Raw genomic sequence first — 20,697 nt, 5'->3', positions numbered from 1 at the left:
TTATTCAATTTTTTTTTACATGTCTTAAAATGACACGAAATATGCCTTCGACTATACCAATCGTACTCTATGCTTGCTCATAGACACGACGCAGCTTTCCCACTGGTACTCTATGGCAGGTTATCGACACTACCTAGTTTATTGCATATATTAAATCAGTAATTTTTACCCAGTGGAAGGATAAACAGATAAGTCATATCTTTAAAAAAGTGAAGATGAATCATTTTAAGAAAGTGTGTTCACATGATAGTGTTAGTGTAGCATTGAATGCTGACAAGGAGAAGTATTTGAACTATGAAACAAGTAATAGTGATAGCACTATCTGAAACGTATGCGTGCATTGTTATAACAGTAAGGAATAAAATTCCTTTGGAGTACCAAAAAAATTCAACTCTTATATTGGTGGATATGCGAGATTGAGATCTCCGGAGATGATTGCACTCAAAGAGAATGCCAACATAAAAATAATCGTTGATGATAGAGGACAACTCCTTACTACGGTTTCTGGTAACACATTACCTACTGGTTCATCCTATCGTCAGCTTTCAGGTAATAGCATTCAACGGAAGGTCAAAAGAAGACAGGCTTACTCTTCAAATAATATCATAAACCATATCTTGTCGACGTGCCGGAACTGTTACCTCTGTAAAAAACTGTGTTAACAGACAGTGAAATTTACGGAAAAATAAAAAGGGAATTGGTAGAAAATGTAACTAAGGAATATAAAGATGAATCAATGAAAAAGAAAGTGCCAGCATACGTTACTACTATTGGTCAAACAGTCAATGAACCAAATAATATCAAAGACGAAACGCATATTGAACCTGTCGGTGACACGCCTGTAAAAAGTGTGTATGACTCAAAATGGATTAATGATTATTCTACTAATTACGAACTAAGAGAAGACAATAGATACAATATCAAGAGAGAACGCGGTGAACTATTTTATGGAATAGATTCAAAATGTCCAAAGTTGTTCATTGATATTCATAATGTATAATAATATATTTTTTGGATTAATATTATACATGCCATTATTTCATTAAAAATATATTATGCATTACATTGTTATGTGTTCATTATTTTTAGAGTATGCTACCATATCAGATGTTTAGAATGTCTATTAAAATATCGGAGACGTAAGACAAAAATTTGCATACATCATATGTCGGATAGATAGGTTAAAATAGAGAAAATCTATGTATCAGAATGAATAAATTTTTTATCAACATCTTTTAACGGATACGTCAGGATAAAATTGACAAAATCTAAGTATCAGAGCAAATAGTTTCTTTATCAACAACCTTAGCCGGATATGTTGGTAAACATTATCAAAACCTAAGTGTCAGAGTGATGAAACTCTATATAAACATCTATTGTCAGATACATGGGATAATATTGACAAAATCTAAGTAGCAGAGTGAATGAATTTTTTGTATAAGTATCTTTGTCGGATACATCGGATAAAATTGACAAAATCTAAGTATCAGATTGAATAAATTCTCTATCAACATCCTTTGTCGGATACGTTGGAAAACATTGTCCAAATCTATGTATTAGAGTAAATACATTCTTTATCAACTACCTTTTTATCTAACACATAAGATAACATTCACACAATCAAAGTATCAGAGTGAATAAATTCTTTATCGTAGACTTTTGTCAGACATGCTTGATAAAATTGAGAAAAATCTAAGTATCAGAGTGAATAAATTCTTTATCAATGTCTTTTGACAGATATGTTTGATAACACTTACCAAATCTAAGTATCATAGCGAATAAATTCGTTATCAACTCTTTTGTCGGATACATCAGATAACATTAACGAAATCTAAGTATCAGAGTGAATAAATTCTTTATCATCGTCTTTTGTCAGATATGCCTTATAAAATTGAGAAGATCTAAGTATCAGTGGGAATAAATTCTGTATCAATGTCTTTTGACAAATACTTTTGATAACACTGATAAAATTTAGTATCAGAGTGAACAAATTCTTTATTAAAATTCTTTATCGATATCATTTGTCGGATATGTCGGATAACATTTATAAAATCTATGTATTAGAATGGATAAATTCTTTATAAACATCTTTTGTCGGATATGTCGGGATAAAATTGATAAAATCTAAGTATCAGAGCGAATAGATTCTTTATCAACATCCTTTGCCGGATATGTCAGTTAACATTATCAAATCCTAAGTGTCATAGTGATTAAATTCTGTATCAACATCTATTGTCAGATACATGGGATAACATTGACAAGATATAAATATCAGAGTGAATAAATTTTTTCTATTAGCATCTTTGTTAGATACATCGGATAAAATTGACAAAATCTAAGTATCAGATTGAATAAATTCTTTATCAATATCTTTTATTGGATGCGTTGGATAACAATTATTAAAATTTAAGTATCAGAAGGATTGAATTCATTGTCAACTTCCTCTGTCTATTACATCAGATAACATTCAGAAAATCTAACTATCAGAGTGAAAAAATTCTTTATCATCGCCTTTTGTCAGATATGCTTGATAAGATTGAGAAAATATAAGCATCAGAGTGAATAAATTTTTTCTATCAACATCTTTTACAGATACATCGGATAAAATTGACTAAATCTAAGTATCAGATCGAATAAATTCTTTATCAACATTTATTGTCAGATACATGGGATAACATGGACAAAATCTAAGTATCAAATTGAATAAATTCTTTATCAACATCTTTTGACGGATACGTTGGATAACATTACCAAAATCTAAGTATCAGAGTGAATGAATTCTTTATCAAATTCTTGTGTCTGTTACATCAGACAACATTCACGAAATCAAAGTATCAGAAAGAATAAATTCTTTATCATCGTCTTTTGTCAGATATACTTGATAAAATTGAGAAAATTTAAGCATCAGAGTGAATAAATTACTTATCAATATCATTTGCCAGATACGTTTGATAGTATCAGAGTGAATAAATTCTTTATCATCGCCCTGTGTCAGATATGAATGATAAAATTGAGAAAATCTAAGCATCAGAATGAGTAAATTTTTTATCAATGTCTTTTGACAGATATGTTTGATAACACTGACCAAATTTAAGTATCACAGTGAATAAATTCCTTATCAACTTCTTTTGTCGGATGCATCAGATAACATTCACAAAATCTAAGAGTCAGAGTGAATAAATTCTTTATCATCGTCTTTTGTCAAATATGATTGATAAAATTGAGAAAATCTAAGTATCAGGGTGAATGATTTTTTATCAATGTCATTCGACAGATAAATTTGATAACCTTAACAAAATTTAAGTATCAAAGTGAACAAACTGTTTATTACCATTCTTTATCGATATCATTTGTTGGATATGTCAGATAACATTGACAAAATCTATGTATTAGAATGAATAAATTCTTTATCATCATCCTTTATCGGATACGTCGGATAAAATTGTAGAAATTCCAAGCACCATAGTGAATAAATTCTTTATCAGCTTCATTGGCTGGATACATCGGTTAACATTATCAAAGTCTAAGTATCAGAGTGATTAAATTCTATATCAACATCTATTCTCGGATACATTGGATAGCATCGACATATTCTAAGTACTAGAGTGAATAAATGTTTTCTATCAGCATTTCTGTCGGTTACATCTGATAAAATTGACAAAATCTAAGTATCAGATATAATAAATTCCTTATTAACATCTTTTGTCGGATACGTCGGATAATATTGTCAAAATCTAAAAATCAGAGTGAATAAATTCTCTTATTAACTTTATTTGTCGGTTACATCAGATAACATTCACAAAATTAAAGTATAAATTCTTTATCAGCATCATTTGCTGGATACATCACTTAATTTTGCCAAAATCTCAGTTTCAGAGTGATTAAATTTTATATCAATGTTTTTTCTTGGATACATATGATAACATTGCAAAATCTAAGCATTAGAGTGAATAAATGTTTTCTACCAAGATCTCAAGCAGTTACATCGGATAAAATTAACAAAATCGAATTATCATACGGAAGAAATTCTTAATCAACATCTTTTGTCGGATACGTTAGATAACATTGTCAAAATCTAAGTATCAGAGTGAATACATTCTTTTATCAACTTCCTTTGTCGGTCACATCAGATAACATTCACAGAATCTAAGTATCAGAGTGAATAAATTCTTTATCATCGTCTTTTTTCAGATACGCCTAATAAAATTGAGAAAATCTAAGCATCAGAGTGCATTAATTTAATATCAATGTCCTTTGTCGGATACGTTTGATATCATTGACAAAATATAAGTATCAGAGTGAATACATTCTTTACTAACATGATTTGTCGGATACGTCGGATAAAATTGACAAATTCTAAGTATCAGAGTGAATAAATTCCTTATCAACATCCTTTCTCGGATGCATAGTATAGAATTGAAAAAATCTAAGTATCAGATTGAATAATTTTTATCATTATTTTTTTGTCAGATGCATCGGAAAAATTGATAAAATCTATGCATCAGATAGAATAAATTCTTTATCGACGTCCTTTGTTGGATACATTGGATAACATTGACAAAATCTAAGTGTCAGAGTTTAACAAAGTGATTAAATTCTTTATCAACATCTATTAACGGATACTTAGGATAACATTTAGAAAATCTAAGTATCAGGGACAATTTTTTTTTATAAATATCTTTGTCAGATACAACGTATAAAATTTACAAAATCTAAGTATCAGAATGAATAAATGCTTTATCAACATCTTTTGTCGAATAGGTCGGATAAAATTAACGAAGTCTAAGTATCAGAGCGAATAAATTTTTTATCAACATCCTATGCCAGATAAATCGGTTATCCGGATAAATTTGACAAAATCTGAGCATCAGACTGAATAAATTCTATATCGGCATCCTTTGTCAGATATGTCAGATAAAATAGTCAAAATCTAAGTATCAGAGTGAATAAAGTCTTTATCAACTTCTTTTGTTGGATACATCGGATAACATTCACAAAATCTAAGTATCAGAGCAAATAAATTCATTATCATCGTCATTTGTCTGAACACACTTAATAAAATTGAGAAAATCCAAGGATCAGAGTGAATACATTCGTTATCAATGTCTTTTGACAGATACGTTTAATAACATTGACAAAATATATGTATCAGAGTGAATAAATTCTTTATTAACATTTTTGTTCTTTATTAATAGAGAGATTAACCCAACTTTTTGCATGTCTCTCTCAGTATGACTGTTTCTGAGCGGGTCTGCTGCCATCTATAACCAGTCTAAACTAAATTAAACGTAACGATGCATAAAGGCAAAATTAATAAAACTTAGATTTTATGAATGTTATCTGATGTATTCGATAAAGACGTTGATAACAAATTTATTCACTCTGATACTTAGAGTTTGTCAATTTTATCCGATGTATCTGACATAAGATGTTGATAAAAAATTTATTCATTCTGACACTTAGATTTTGTCAATTTTATCCTATGTATCCAAGAAAAGGATGCTGATATAGAATTTGATCATTCTAATACTTAGATTTTGATAATGTTATCCGACGTATTCACCACAGGATGTTGATAAAGAATTTTTTCACTCTGTTACTTGGATTTTGTCAATTTTATCCGTCATATCCGACAAAAGATGGTGATAAAGAATTTATTCATTCTAATACATAGATTTTGTCAATGTTATCCGACGTACCCGACAAATGATTTCGGTTATTCACTCATAGTGGTTATTCACACTGATACTTAGATTTTGTCAATGTTATTAAACGTATCTGTCAAAAGACATTGATAACGCATTTATTCACTCTGCTAGTTGGATTGTCTCAATTTTATCAAGTGTATCTGACAAATAACGTTGATAATGAATCTATTTGCTCATAAACTTAGATTTTGTGAATATTATCCAATGTATCTAACAAAAGAAGTTGATAAGGAATTTATTCACTCTGATACTTAGATTTAAACAATGTTATCCGACATATCTGACAAAAGATGCTGATAAAAATTTTATTCAATCTGATACTTAGAGTTTGTTAATTTTATCCTACATTTCCAGCAAAGGATGTTGATAAAGAATCTATACGCTCTGATACTTACATTTTATCAATTTTATCCCGACCTATCCGACAAAAGATGCTGATAAAGAATTTATTCATTCTAATAAATATATTTTGTCAATGTTTTCTGACGTATCCGACAATTGATATCGATAAAGAATGTTAAAAAAGAATTTATTCACCCTGATACTTAAATTTTATCAGTGTTATCAAAAGTATCTGTCAAAAGACATTGATACCGAATTTATTCACTATGATACTTAGATTTTCTTAATTTTATCAGGCATATCTGAAAAAGGACGATGATAAAGAATTTATTCACTTTGATACTTAGATTTCGTGAATGTTATCTGATGTATCCGACAAAAAGAAGTTGATAAAGAATTTATTCACTATGATACTTAGATTTGGTCAGTGTTATCCAACGTATCTGTCAAGAGACATTGATAAAGAATTTATTCGCCCTGATACTTAGATTTTCTTAATTTTATCAAGCTTGTCCGACAAAAGTCGTTGATAAAGAATTAATTCAATCTGATACTTAGATTTATTCAATTTTATCCAATGTATCTGACAAAGATGTTGATAGAAAAAATTTATTCACTCTGATACTTAGATTTTGTCAATGTTATCCCAAGTATCTGACAATAGATGTTGATACAGAGTTTGATCACTCTGACACTTAGGTTTTGATAATATTCACTAGCATATCTGGCAAAGAGTGTTAATAAAGAATCTATTCGCTCTGATACTTAAATTTTATCAATTTTATCCTGACCTATACGAGAAAAGATGTTGATAAAGAATTTATTCATTATGATACTTATATTTTCTCTATGTTAAACTATCAATCCAACATATGAGATGTATGCAAATTCCTTTTCTTACATCTCCGATGTTTTAATTGTCATTCTAAACGTTTGATATGCTAGCATACTCTAAAAATAATGAACACATAACAATGTAATGCATAATATACTTTTAATGAAATAATGACATGTAGAATATTAGTACAAAAAATATATTGTTATACATTATCAATACCAATGAAGAACGGTGAAGATTTTGAATCTGTTCCATAAAATAGTTCACCATTTTTTCTCTTGATACTGTAGCTATTGTCTTATCTTGGTTCGTAATCAGTAGAATAATCATTATTCCATTTTGAGTCATACACAATTTTACTGGTGTGTCACCGACAGTTTCAATACGCGTTTCGTCTTTTGTATTATTTGGATCATTGACTGTTTGATCAATGATGGTAGTAACGTTTGCTGGCACTTTGTTTTTCATCGATTCAACTTTATATTCCATAGTGATATTTTCTACCAATGCCCTTTTTATTTTTCCTTTAATTTCACTGTCTATTACCACATTATTTTTACACTGGTAACAGTTCTGGCACGTAGACAAGATATGGTTTATAATATTAGCAGAAGAGTACGCCTGTCGTCTTTTCACCTTCCTTTGAATGCTAATGCCCGAAAGCTGACGAAAGGATGTATCAGTAGGTAATGTGTTACCAGCAACAGTAGCAAGGAGTTATCCTCTATCATCAACGATTATTTTTATGTTGGCATTCTCTTTGAGTTCAATCATCTCCGGAAATTTCAATCTCGCATATCCACCAACATAAGAGTTGAATTTTTTTGGTACTCCAAAGGAATTTAATTCCTTACTGTCAGGACAATGCACGCATACGTTTCAGATAGTGCTACCACTTGTATTTGTTTCATAGTTCAAATACTTCTCCTTGTCAGCATTCAATGCTACAATAACACTATCATGTGAACACACTTTCTTAAAATGCTTCATCTTCACTTTTTTAAAGATATGACTTATGTGTTTATCCTTCCACTGGGTAGAAATTACTGATTTAATCCATGCAATAAACTAGGTAGTGTCGATAACCTGCCATAGAGTACCAGTGGAAAAGCCGCGTCGTGTCTATGAGCAAACATAGAGTGCGATTGGTACAGCCGCAAGCATATTTCATGCCATTTTCAGATACGTAAAAAAAAGTTGAATAATTTGTAAGTCCAAAAAAATCACTCTATAAAAAAGTGCTACAACAATCTTTATTTTTCTGCTAGTACAAGTCACGACTAACATTTCTATATCATTCTCATTTTGAATTTGGAAAACATTAAATTTGAATTTTTTATGTTTTAAGTATGTTTATGTCATTCTAAGACATGTAAAAAAAATTTGAAAAAAGTCTATGTTAAAAAATAGTTAAAACAAACTTAAACAAAATATAAAAATGGGAGGGGGCCAAAAAGTTCGAGGAAGGGCGCCCCTTGGAGGTTGGAGATAGGGGACCCTTGGAGGTTGAGGTCTTTGGTGGTTAGGGTCATTGATGGTTGCGGTCCTTGATGGTTCAAACCCATAATCATCTCACTAGTTGATTTCTAAGGATTTCTAAGGATTGTTCTGAATTTCTTTATTAAAATTCTTTTCTTTGCATATACATCTCTAATAGTCTCAAATTTTTAGCATACTCCATTGCTAATGCAACTTTTATATTGATAACACTACTCAAATGGTACTTGTGTATTATACAGAACACAACCAAGAAGTAAAGCTGGGTCAACTCTCAAGGTCATATTGGCGCCTACGACTCTATTACTTTCAACTTTTTAGCATATCCCAATGCTAAAGCATATTTTATATTGACAACCCTGCTCAAATGGTTTTTATGTATTATACAGAAAACAGCAAAGAAGTAAAGCTAAGTTATGTCCTATGCTCACCTTGTCAGCAGTAATTTTTTCCATAGATTGATACCATTGATTTTATTCCAAATTTATGTTAAGTTGCGCAAGAGTTACCACCCCCTCCCTCGGACGTACCTTAACTGGTAAGAAGTTTAACCCTTTTAGCGCTTTCATACAATCCAATTAAAATAAACCTCGAGCTCTGTTTCACCCCTATTATTCAATCACCAATTAAGATGATTCAGAGCAGAGTTATGCCAATGAAATACCTTTTTCGAAAATTAAGTTAGTTTACGCAAATGATATAACCTTTTATCATTATTAAATACCGCTAATAATGCAATCAATTCTGGACGAGATGCAAGATACCTTCGGGCTAGAGGTTATTAGAGTGTTTGACAAGTTATACGAAAAAACACGATTATTTACCCTCCGGCCGAAACTAGTATTTTTACAGAAAGACCATTAAACCTGTGAGCACGTTATGCCATGGTCTTTAGTTATGGGTATTGACCCATAGAAACCGGTCTGACCAGTCTTGTCTCTGGTGCGGTAATTGATGCATGGCCTTGGTAAGTCATGTACCGTTGAAACTGCACTGTATATTAAGTACCCTCTGTATTCAATGTCTCTGATTGGTCCAGGAAATGGGTGTTGACACAAAAACCTGTCTGGTAAGTCATGTCCCTTCTGTAGTACTAGATACATGTTCATGGTAAGTCATGCACCGTTGATAATGCACTGTATATTCATGCTCCAGGCCTTGTACCCGTTGCGTTGCGTACTAGCACACTACTAGCGTGAGAAAAAAGAATCAGATTGTATGTATCTTGGCCCAGCTTTCCTTTCAATTTGTGAATATCCCTTATTTGGGGAACTTTGTTCGACTTTGGCTCAGGTGCAAGGAATAATTTCCTGCTAGATAAGTCACCATGATAAAATAATACAACCGAAATATCAGTATAATCTCCAATGACGGCAGTGTCGTAACACCGGCAAGAATCAACAGCAGCTTGCACAATTGGAAGGTCCGCATCACCTGGTGCCTGGACTAAGACGAAGCTCTTTTATCGGAGATAAACAGTCAACGCACATATAAACATGGCCTTGTTTTTAATGCAGGACAAGAACTCATCCTTTTTTACCTTCAGCTGCATATCTGCTGTGAAGAAGATCTCAGGGCTAACTATACGACTCTCTTCGACTCGGCCATTTCCTTTATGTTAGCTCTGTCATCGTAGCCATCGAACACAATAGTCGCAGATGGATACTTTTGGGTCATATTAGCAGCATAATGGTCAAGGATTTTGGAGTATCGTTTGTTTTTGGCCCATGGAATTCTGTGCAAAAGAGCTCCACCGTCGATGATATATCGAATGCCTTTGGGAATAGGAGTAGAGTGCTCCTCAGGTTTGCAAGCCTGTACTATAGCCTTGTCAAACTCTAGTTTGTTCGGAGACCGGAGCATTCAAGAACCGTCAAAAAGTGATGCCGGTTAGGAGCACAGTTCACGTTGAAAGTACTCAGATTCCGTGAGATTGAATCTCTTTGCTAGCGTGATGGACCAACGCCCCCCCCCCCCAAATAAAAATGCTGGAGATTCCCCCCAGCCTTTACCTTTTTGCCATCTCCATTTACGGTAAACTGGTTGCATCCAGCATGACAAGCTGAGAAGAAGTTCATTTGGCCATCCTCAGAACACACAGGGGTATACCTTGTACCTACACATTCACAGTGTGAATTGCACTCTGTTGTCGTATTGATTCTGAAAAAAATAGTATTCTTTCATTATATTGATTCTGAAAGAATCTATATAATAATATATTAGATTCTAAGAGAACTAGTAAAATAGTTACAGTAAGTCAATAATATAACTTTTGTGTCTGAAGATATATAGTTGTTATAACATGTAATAACAAGTAAGCAATAACATTCTTATATTATATTGATTATAAAAAAAATTATTCAAACAATATATTAGATTCTAAAACCAAACTAGCAAACTATAGAAAAAAACTATGCAAAATTATGGCAAACTGAAAGATTTAAAACCAGACTGGCCAACTATAAAATTAAAATAGAAATTTAAATTCTAAAACCAAAATTGGAGCAGTGAAATTTGCATAAATATACGAATATAGAAGTTAGTTACGTAAGTTAATTTGTAAATTACGTCATAACCAAATTTAGAGACATCCATTTAGCAAAAGGAAAGTAAAATTTTTATGCAAATTTTGTTTACTTATTCAATGACGGTGAGCCAAAATAAAAGCTGCATTAACTAAAAAACGATCAGAAATTAAATAAAAAAAACAAGTTTTTTAAACTGAAAGTAAGGAGCGACATTAAAACATAAAACGAACAGAAATTACTCCGCATATGAAAGGGGCTGTCCCCTCCTCAACGCCTCGCTCTTTACGCTAAATTTTTTTTCTGTTTTAAAAATAAAGTTGTGAGACAGAGTCAAACTTTAGCGTAAAGAGCGAGGCGTTGAGGAGGGGGCAGCCCCTTTCATATACGGAATAATTTCGGTTCGTTTTAAGTTTTAATGTCGCTCCTTACTTTCAGTTTAAAAAACTTGTTTTTTTTATTTAATAAAATACTGAAATCAGCGGTATCAAACGTTATTTTAAAATCTGTAAAAACCCTAATACATCACACCTTTTTCTAAAGCTAAATAAACATTTTCTAAAAGATACTCTACAGCATGCGAAGTCGAATGGCCCTTTCGGAATTCGAACTGGCAATCATACAATGCATGCAGGCTCGTGAGGTGATCATAAAGTTTTCCTTGGATAACTTTTCCATAGACTTTCGAAAACACTGGCAAAATAGAAATAGGCTTCCCGTTTGATATACCCATTTGAGTGCCCCCTTTGTAGAGATGGAGAACCTTTGCTGTTTTCAATATTTTAGGAAAAACTTCCCTCTCCACTGATAAATTTATTAGGTGCACTAGCACAGGAAGAATGTACACCAGAATTGATCGAATAGTCTTCAGATTAACACCGTCAAACCCAGCACTGTTTGATCCAATCGAGCTGATAATCTTTGTTAATTCACCCTAATCACAGGGACACAATTCTAGTTCCATTCCCACCCCCCTCTCACCAGCAAATGACTTACTGTTCACAAGAGTTTGGGAATTTCTAGTTTTCGTCTGTACCTTCATTCCAAATCTTTGTTCCAAATCGTTCCAAATATTCCGAATCTGTTTAAAATGAGCATTATCTTCCCCCTTTGAAGATGTCACATAATCTCGAGACGCACTGTACCGCTGTTCAAATAAGTTAACTTGCTCTTTATCAGCCCATGGTTTTCTCGGCCTATTTGGTCTCTGTCTGAGTGTCTTCGGCGTACAAGTTTTATCATATGCAGTAGTTATGATGCTACTAAATTGCGCAGAAGCTTTACACGGGTCTTCCTGGTTCAATACGAATTCAAAAGATGTTGCACTTATTTCTTCTGTAAACATCCGATCATTTTCAGGCTTAATCTCTTGAATAATTTTATTTTGCTTTTTCTGGCGTGAAACTTGTAAATCTAAACTAAATACCACTGGGAAATGATCAGATGTCGAATTCACTAAAATATTAGAAAATACCTTTCGGATATACTTTGAAGAGACAAACACATTGTCAATCAGGGTAGCAGAGTGATCCTTAACCCTAGTAGGTATTGTTGCTGTGGGAAAATGATCATTAAAAACCATAAAATTCAAAAAACCTAAGTTAAAACCACCTGTAGATAAAAAATCAAAATTTAAATCACCCATGCTTAAAAAATATTGATGTGACCTCTGAACAATCATTAGAACACTGTGGAAGCCTTCTGTGAAATCCTCATACGACGCACTTGGAGGTTTATAAAGTACTGACAGAATAATTTTCCTCGCGCCAAGCCTCATACCAATCTCAATTTCAATAGAAAATGTTTCTATCTTACCTTCTCTCCACACATCAAGCTCCTCCATTGGCTTTCATTTAAGTGAATCACTTACTATCAAACCATTCATTGAAGCACTACTCCTCGCGGTAAGCTAATAACCCGGAAATCTAAAAGACGAGAGAGGACTATCCTGACTCAAAAAGATTTTATAAAAGGGCCATAACATGGAGATTCCGACAATTCGAAAGGAAATCAAATATCTCATCATACGAAGAAGTAAGGTGGCAGATCTACGAACACGCATTTAAACCAGCATTTTGCATAGTTCCAAGATACAATAAATCCCAATATTTACTAAACTGCAAAGGTCTATAACTCACAGTAGACTATTCATTCGCCAAATTCTAAAGAAAATAACTATCAATATCAAACGGGAAACTTTACAACCGGCTCAACCTCGATGTGGTACCAATTGGTACATCACACATATTTATATCTAATAAACGCTTGCATAGGTCTCACTGTAAAAAAAAAAAGTGCAGCTGAGCTCAAGGATCAGATAAATAAGTATAAGAATAATAAATGAAAAAAGAACAAAACAATAATAGATAATAAACCAAAACAACAAAATAAGCACAAGCAACTAAAAGCAATCAACCAGTGACCGAATCCTGCAAGCAATGGTCTCTGCGTGGAGTTTTGTTAGAAATAGCCCACAATCAGACCAGACACTTCGCACTCTAAAACCGTCCCTTGCCGTATTCAGAATGTCATGACGGATTTACGTTAGGGCTTCAGACACGAAAATGCTCGACTTGGCCAGTTTAGTTTTGCTGTTGAAAACTTTCCTTGCCATTTCGCTGTTTCTTAATTTCACAATCACCGGTGTAATATCTCTTTGGCCTTGTGTGGTGGAATTATTTAAACCAGAGTTCCCCAATCTTTTTTTCTCATAGACCACTTTAAAAATTTTACTGGTTCCGGTGGACCCCCTTCAGCTAGATTTCTACCGTATTTCCAAAACTCGACAAAAATGTGAAGATCAGATCTGTCTATGGAAATTTGCTTTTTGGCTCCAACCACGAATTAACAGTTTTCGAGAAAAAAAAAAGAGAAAACTGATTGGTGGATTAATAAACTGATTATGCAGTGAGTGGTTGTCAAAATTTAAGATTAACCAATCAAAAAATTGTGTCTCTTCAACTTAATTTTTTGGGCATCTACTCACAGCCTAAGGAACCAATAAATTCTCACTTATTTTTTTTTTTAGAAATAATTGGAATGAAAAAATAATAAGAAATACACTGTCTTGTGTTTTATTTATTCAAATATGTAATTATTACACTTTTAATTAATAATGTAAAGTAAGTTTTACATTTCCACAATAACCATCACAAAATCGTCATATCTTAGTGGGAAGGATGTGCTTGATGAATTGACAGCAAATTATCAATATTAGGGTTCAATTTGGTGAGGAATAACCGCAGATCTTAGGTTATTCAATATCAGAGCTCATTGCATCAATCACGTCTTTGTAATGTGTTGTTGCTCAAAGGATATCTTTTGAGTATGTCGAATGGAGATTTGTGCAGAACAGTTTTCAAAACCTCTTCAACAGCGGGTAAAATTAACTGTTATTTAATGGTGTGCGGTTTTCCAGATTTTACTGGAAACCGCACACCTCACCTCAACTCCCCGAAAATAACCCTAACCCTAACCGCACCTAACCTCTCCTACCCTACAATAATGAGATATTGTAAGATGTTCGCAAGCCATCATCGTTTCTTTCAGACGTTGAAGCAAATATACTGTGCCCAGTGGATCTCTTTTCATATTTTTCCTTCAATTTTTGAAAATCTTCATCTATTTTATCAGGATGACACCTTCTTAGATGATTTTCGAGCTTCGATGGTTTCATAGATCATTGCTCAAAACTTTGATGCATAAAAGGCATACGAGCAACTGCCTGTCTGCTTTTGATGGTAGAAAACCCAATTTTAAATAATCAACACTGTATTGTCGACATTTCTTCTTGGATTCAGCCATGTTTCGTATTATTACCTACCATTAAAAATTAACACCTACCTATACATTAAAACATTAAAAACTTGACAGGATATGGCTATTTGAACAGAAAAGGAGCAATGAAATTAAAAAATTAATTATTGCAATGAAATAAACAAAGAACCGTCAGCAAACTTATTCTTTATCTTAAAAGCAATAAATCGCTAAGATCAATAATAGAGTTTAATGAAAACGACTGAGACGATTTCATTTTTTATTTTCTTACGTGTAAAATAAATTGTTAAATAATAAGTTAAAAGTATGAAGTTATAGCATGTGATTACTTACTTGGCAGGTGATTACTTACTGTGATTACAGGCAGGTGATTACTTATTTTTTCCGACACTGACAAACACAAACATCGATTCACATTGCTTATCTTTTCAAAAATTCGGAAAAAATTAAACACATTTATCCTTAGCATTTGTATTTATTTGTATTTAGCATTGTATTTAGCATTTGTATTTGTGAAGAATCAAACAAGTTCATGCAAGATTGCAAGCGCATTCACCGCAAGTCGTATTTCGTCCCTTTTTACGTCTAAACAAGCATTGCGGAAGGCAGGGACGGCAGCGGCGATGCTTTGCACGTCTTGTCATGTTGTAGTGAATATAAAACATGCAAGCTCTTACAAGTAACAGTCGGTGAGCTTCTTACAATAGTATCTGCCTATATTAATAGTTGAAGTCAAGCCAACATTTTAGTGCTTCACTATCGTAACCGGATAAAATTTTGTGGACCACCTTTTACTAATTTTAAAACCCCATTTTTTGTCACACCAACGTAGACCCTCGTCAAGCTTCTCGTGCACCCCTGGGGGTCCACCTGGACCACTTTGGGAATCACTGATAAATACTCTGAATGTTATTTTGCAAGAAACTGGTGACTCCCATTTTCTGTGTTATGATATTCGTTGTTGTTGCTTTCAAATCTTTATCCAGTAACTGCTTCACACCGTTTAAAACTTACTTACTTACTTAAGTCCCATCCGTCCTTGAAGGTCGTCTTGGGGCCTCTTTCTTCGTAACGGCGTGGATGTGCCTTCTGTATGCTTCACGGTCTTTTGCTAGGCGACGAAGGTCCGAGAGGCGGTGAGGTACAAAGTTTTCCTTCCACCTGTTTGGGTGACGACCACGAGGACGAGAACCGTGACTTTGGCCTTCGAAGGTGATTTTTGGGAGACGGGACCGACTCATCCGTTGTACGTGACCGAGCCATCGAAGTTGCTGGAGCTGGATCTTCATGAGAATTGTTTGTTGTGCTTTAAGGCGCTCGAGAAGTTCGAAATTTGAGATTCTATCAAGGTAAGTGATCCCGCCGATGCGGCGGAGGCACTTACTTTCAAATGCTGCAAGTCGACGGTTGTCATTTACCTTCAGTGTCCATGTTTCACATGAGTAGATTGCGAGGGGGATGATCAGGGTATCAAAAAGTCGTGTCTTAAGCCGCAGAGACAAATCCTTGCTTCGCCATATGGGCATAAGGGCCTTGAAACTGGAACTCGCGAGGGCGAGACGTCTTTTGATGTCTTTTGATGGACTGTTGTCGCTGGTAATCAGACTACCGAGGTAAGGGAACTCGTCAACCCACTGGATACTCTCTCCATTAATTTTCAGGTCTGGCTTAACTGTATCCTTTGGCTTTCGTGAGCAGCACATAGCCTTTGTTTTTGATACATTTATGATCATTCCAAAAGAACTAGTGGCTTCGAAGACGTCGTTAAGAACGGCTTGTAGATCCTCGGGTGTTTCAGCCATTTTGTTGATATCGTCGGCGTAGGCTAGCTTATCTATCTGAACACCCCCTATATGTGCACCACAAGTTGTCTCCACCAGGGATAAGACTGCTGTGAGGAAAAGGTTGAACAGCTCTGGAGACAAAAGGCATTCTTGAAGGACACCTGCGGAAGTCTGGAAACTGTCAGTGAGACCTTCACTAGTCATCACACGACTCCCAAATTTTGAGTACATATCCTTGATAAGATCTACTAGGTTTCGTGGGATTCCGTAATGGAGAAGGATATGCCATAGGCCATTTCTCCAAATAAGGTCAAATGCTTGCCTAAAGTCGATGAAGAGCTGATACAGGCCGCGACCGAATTCCAGATATTCCTCTAAAATTTGGCGAACAGTGAAAATTTGATCAACGGTCGATCTCCCAGGGCGAAAACCAGCTTGGTATTCTTGGATGACTAAGGATGACACGGCTCTGATCCGTTGGAGTATAATTCGGGTGAAGATCTTGGCAGTTTGACTTGTTAGGCTAATAGGACGGTAATTATCACATACTGCCTTTGACCCCTTCTTGTGTAGTGGAACAATTGTGGCTTCGCACCAAGAAGTTGGGAAATGACTCTTTTGCCAGGCACCGGATACAATCTTGTGGAAAAGATCTATAAGTGGGTCACACCGGACTTTCAGCAGTTCTGCCTGTATCCCGTCCGGGCCAGGGGCCTTGTTAGTCTTCAGCGCTTGAATGGCATCTTCGACCTCAGAACGGAGAGGAGGTGGGCTGGGATCTGAGACAGTAACGGGCAAGAGGTCCAGGACAGCAGAGTTTGGAAAGATATCAGGATTAAGCTTTTCTTTGAAATGCTCCATCCATCTCGATCGGATACCTTCTGTGCTTTGTATCTGAGAGCCATTTTTATCTAGCAGTGTACAAGAACTGAGGCTTTTCTTGCTTGTTAGCTCACGAACTCTCTTATTCATGAAGTATGAATCGCCTCTCTTAAAATCAGCCTCACACTGTTCACATTTGTCTTTAATGTAGGTGCGATGGGCTCTACGGGTGGCTTTTTCTACAGCACGCTTCAACTGCTTATATCTGTCCCTGCTCTCTCTGTCTGACCTGTTATTGTGTTTTCGTTTCTCAGTACATAATAAATGATTTTATTTGTTATCCAAGGCATTTTATTACCCTTTTTGGTTCCTAGGGCTGACATCGCTACTTTGCTGATGATCTTAGAGGAGTCTGTGACAAGTTTATCGATATCCTGTTTAGATAGAGTTATAAAAATATTACAAAGAAGGTCCGATATTTGAGTAGACAGTTCATCAATGTAAGTTTGGCGAGTTTGAGGGTCTTTGAGAAGATGTGTGTTGAAACGAGCGGGTCTATTATTCAGCTTTGCGGAAGATTTCAGGCGTATCTTTAGTGCAGACATGACCAGGGAATGGTTGCTGTCGAAATCGCCACCTGCGAGGGTGACAGTATCTAGCACGGATGATTTCCACCGCCTAGAGGCGAGCACTTAATCAATAAGATTACGGGTTTTTCCATCCGGCGAAGTCCATGTCGCCTTACGACGTTCTCTATGTTTGAAGAGAGTCTTGGTAATGGCTAGATCACTGTCTCTGCAAAATTCAATGAGGCGTTCGCCCCTCTTGTTAAGTCGTCCAAGGCCAAATTTACCCATAAAATCTTCATTTCGAGCAGAATCGTTACCAACAATAGCATTGAAGTTGCCAATGACAACAATAAGGTCTTTTTTAGGAACTGCGTCAATTAAGCTTTGCAGTTGAAGGTAGAAATTGTCAGACTCTTCATCTGGTTTGCTGCAGTCAGGAGCGTAGACTTGTATGATCGTGATGTTGATCGGTGATACTTTCATTCGTATCATAATCAACCATTCTGACCCAGGCGTTACGGAAATCAGTGATCTTCGTGCCTTACTCGACATCAAAAAGCCAACACCTTGGCGATGGACGCCATGGGTTCTCCCAGACACTATCAGACTAGTGTTGCCGATCCTTTCTTCACCGGTACTAGGGAGATGTGTTTCTGAAATTCCCACAAAATCCCATTTATATCGGTTTAGTTCATTTAGGACAAGATCTGTTTTGCCTTGTTTAGCAAACGTTCAGGGTTCCAACAGATAAAATCAATTTAGGAGAAAGCATAGCCTCCGGGTTTGGAGTTCTCAACATTGTTAAAGGGAGATTCTGGGTCGTCAGTTCGTCGGTTGTCCCGGACGCGGTAACTTCGTCGGTTGCCCCGGACGCGGTAACTTCGTCGGTTGCCCCGGACGCGGTAACTTCGTCGGTTGCCCCGGATGCGGTAGTATTGGTTCTCGTTCTTGATCGTTTGTACTTCATATTTTATAGGAAAAGAGGTTTCTTGGCTAATTTCAGGATGGCGGTAAGCCACTCCTCCCCATCCCTAGCAGGGGCCGGCTATATCTACTACCGATAATGCGCCCTTCTGGCGTCCTGCATCACCTGCAATTTTCCCATTGCTGGGAGAAGTTTTGTGACTGGCGGGACGTATCCATACGCCGATGGGCCCTGCCCAGTGCACATCAGAGAGTCCTTCCACCTCCTTCGCCTGAACTTATGGCCCCCAGACGTGGGGGCTCCAGCTACATTTCAAGACCCCCCAGAGACAGGGTCCTCCCTTGGTCCGCACCTCCCTACCGGGATGTGCCCTGCATATCTACAGGACGTTCCCCTATCCGCCACCTGGGGACGCGTTGAGTGGCCTGGGAGAGGCCCCACTGATAACTCTGAAGTTCTCAGTAGTTCTCAGTTTAAAACTAGGCTATCTAAAAGCTTTTCTTTTTCAAAATCATCTATTCTCCATTCCATCTGTGCCACGCGATTTTCCAACCCTTGAATTTCTGCTTTCAAACTCTTGTATCACTGTATTATGCTATGAAACTTTGGTGTAAACTCAAGGGATACAGGGCATAGATTTCACTAATTATCGTCTCGCACGATCGCTTTAAGGAATCCACACTTTTTTGTTGTTTATACCCGCACTTTTCTAAAACTTTCCCAGTCATTTTTTCCATCATTGATTTTTGCGTTCTTGCAATTTCTTCCTCGCTAGCAACAATTCTCTCCAATAGCTGAAATGACGAGCTCGCTGGCTCGCTAATTTTGAGCGCAGCGTACGATTTGCTTTGTTTGTAGATTTCGGGAGAGTTTTTAGCTTCTTCAAATGCAAACCATGCTCCTTTTCCCGTTTTTTGTAACGTTTTGTTCATATTAACTTCATACTACTACTAACAACTCATCGCAGCACCAAGCCGCCTGAGGCCAACACAGCTACGCACGCTCCTCCTCCACCCCAATCTATTCAAAGCCTCCCTTTTTACACCCGCCCACGAAGTTCCCATTTCCTTTAAATCTTTCTTTATGACGTCCTCCCATCCCAGACGGGGACGACATGCTTTCCGTTTAGCCCTAGATGGTTGGCCGAAAAGAACAATCTTCGGCAATCTGTCATCCTTCATCCGCACAATGTGCCCTAACCACCTCAACCTTTCTTTCATTATAGACCTAGAAAGCGGTATTGAACCACATTTTTCGTATAGCCTATTGTTTGAAATACGGTCAGTCAGCCGGGTACCCAGAACAATCCTTAAGCAATTTCTCTGGAAAACATCTAGCAAATCTTCATCCGCTTTTCGGAGCGTCCATGCTTCAGAGCCATATTTGACCACTGTCATCACTGTAGCTTCTAATATTCTAATCTTGGTTTGCAGACTTATGTTCCTATTCTTCCAGACTTTTTTTAACTGTGAAAAAACACCCTGGGCCTTGGCTAACTTCATACGATACCAAACTTTTTCAGTAAGTCCTATTTCCTTGTGATCTCTGTTGCAGAAAACAATGAAGTTTTCTCGGCCTTTGCTATTTTTAAAGATCTGCAGGACTCTAACTGGATGTAACGGAAATCATTGGAAATGAGCTAGGGCTAAATCAAACTGTTTAAAGGGCATTTTGAAGTTAAAAAACAGAAAAAAAATCACTTGTCTTGTAGTGAGCAGCCCCACGGATGGCATTGGCAATCACCTTCGTGGCGGGTGGCCCGATGGACCGAGGAGACCTGCAATCGTTTATTCCGTCGTACTCTTGCATCCAAAGCAACTGTTATAATATTATCCAAAGTAAATTGTGCACAGCGCTATACAGTATTGTACATAATTTCAATAGATGCGCAATGAAATTTAAATCCAAAC

General features: G+C 35.9%; 1 protein-coding gene across 1 annotated transcript in view; it reads right to left on the bottom strand.

Annotated features, from left to right (window-relative positions):
- Positions 1-20,697, bottom strand: part of LOC148948307 (solute carrier organic anion transporter family member 74D-like) — a 172,145-nt gene that overhangs the window by 47,197 nt on the left and 104,251 nt on the right. The window contains exon 6 of the mRNA XM_089094881.1: positions 10,398-10,545. Within this exon, the coding sequence (XP_088951007.1) occupies positions 10,398-10,545 (148 nt within the window). The remainder of the gene's footprint in view (positions 1-10,397; positions 10,546-20,697) is intronic.

The sequence above is a fragment of the Artemia sp. Qi Xiang Cuo genome, chromosome 9 (assembly GCF_049724085.1).
Source record: "Artemia sp. Qi Xiang Cuo chromosome 9, ASM4972408v1, whole genome shotgun sequence".
Lineage (NCBI taxonomy): Eukaryota > Metazoa > Arthropoda > Branchiopoda > Anostraca > Artemiidae > Artemia > Artemia sp. Qi Xiang Cuo.
This window is presented reverse-complemented; position numbering and strand designations above follow the sequence as displayed.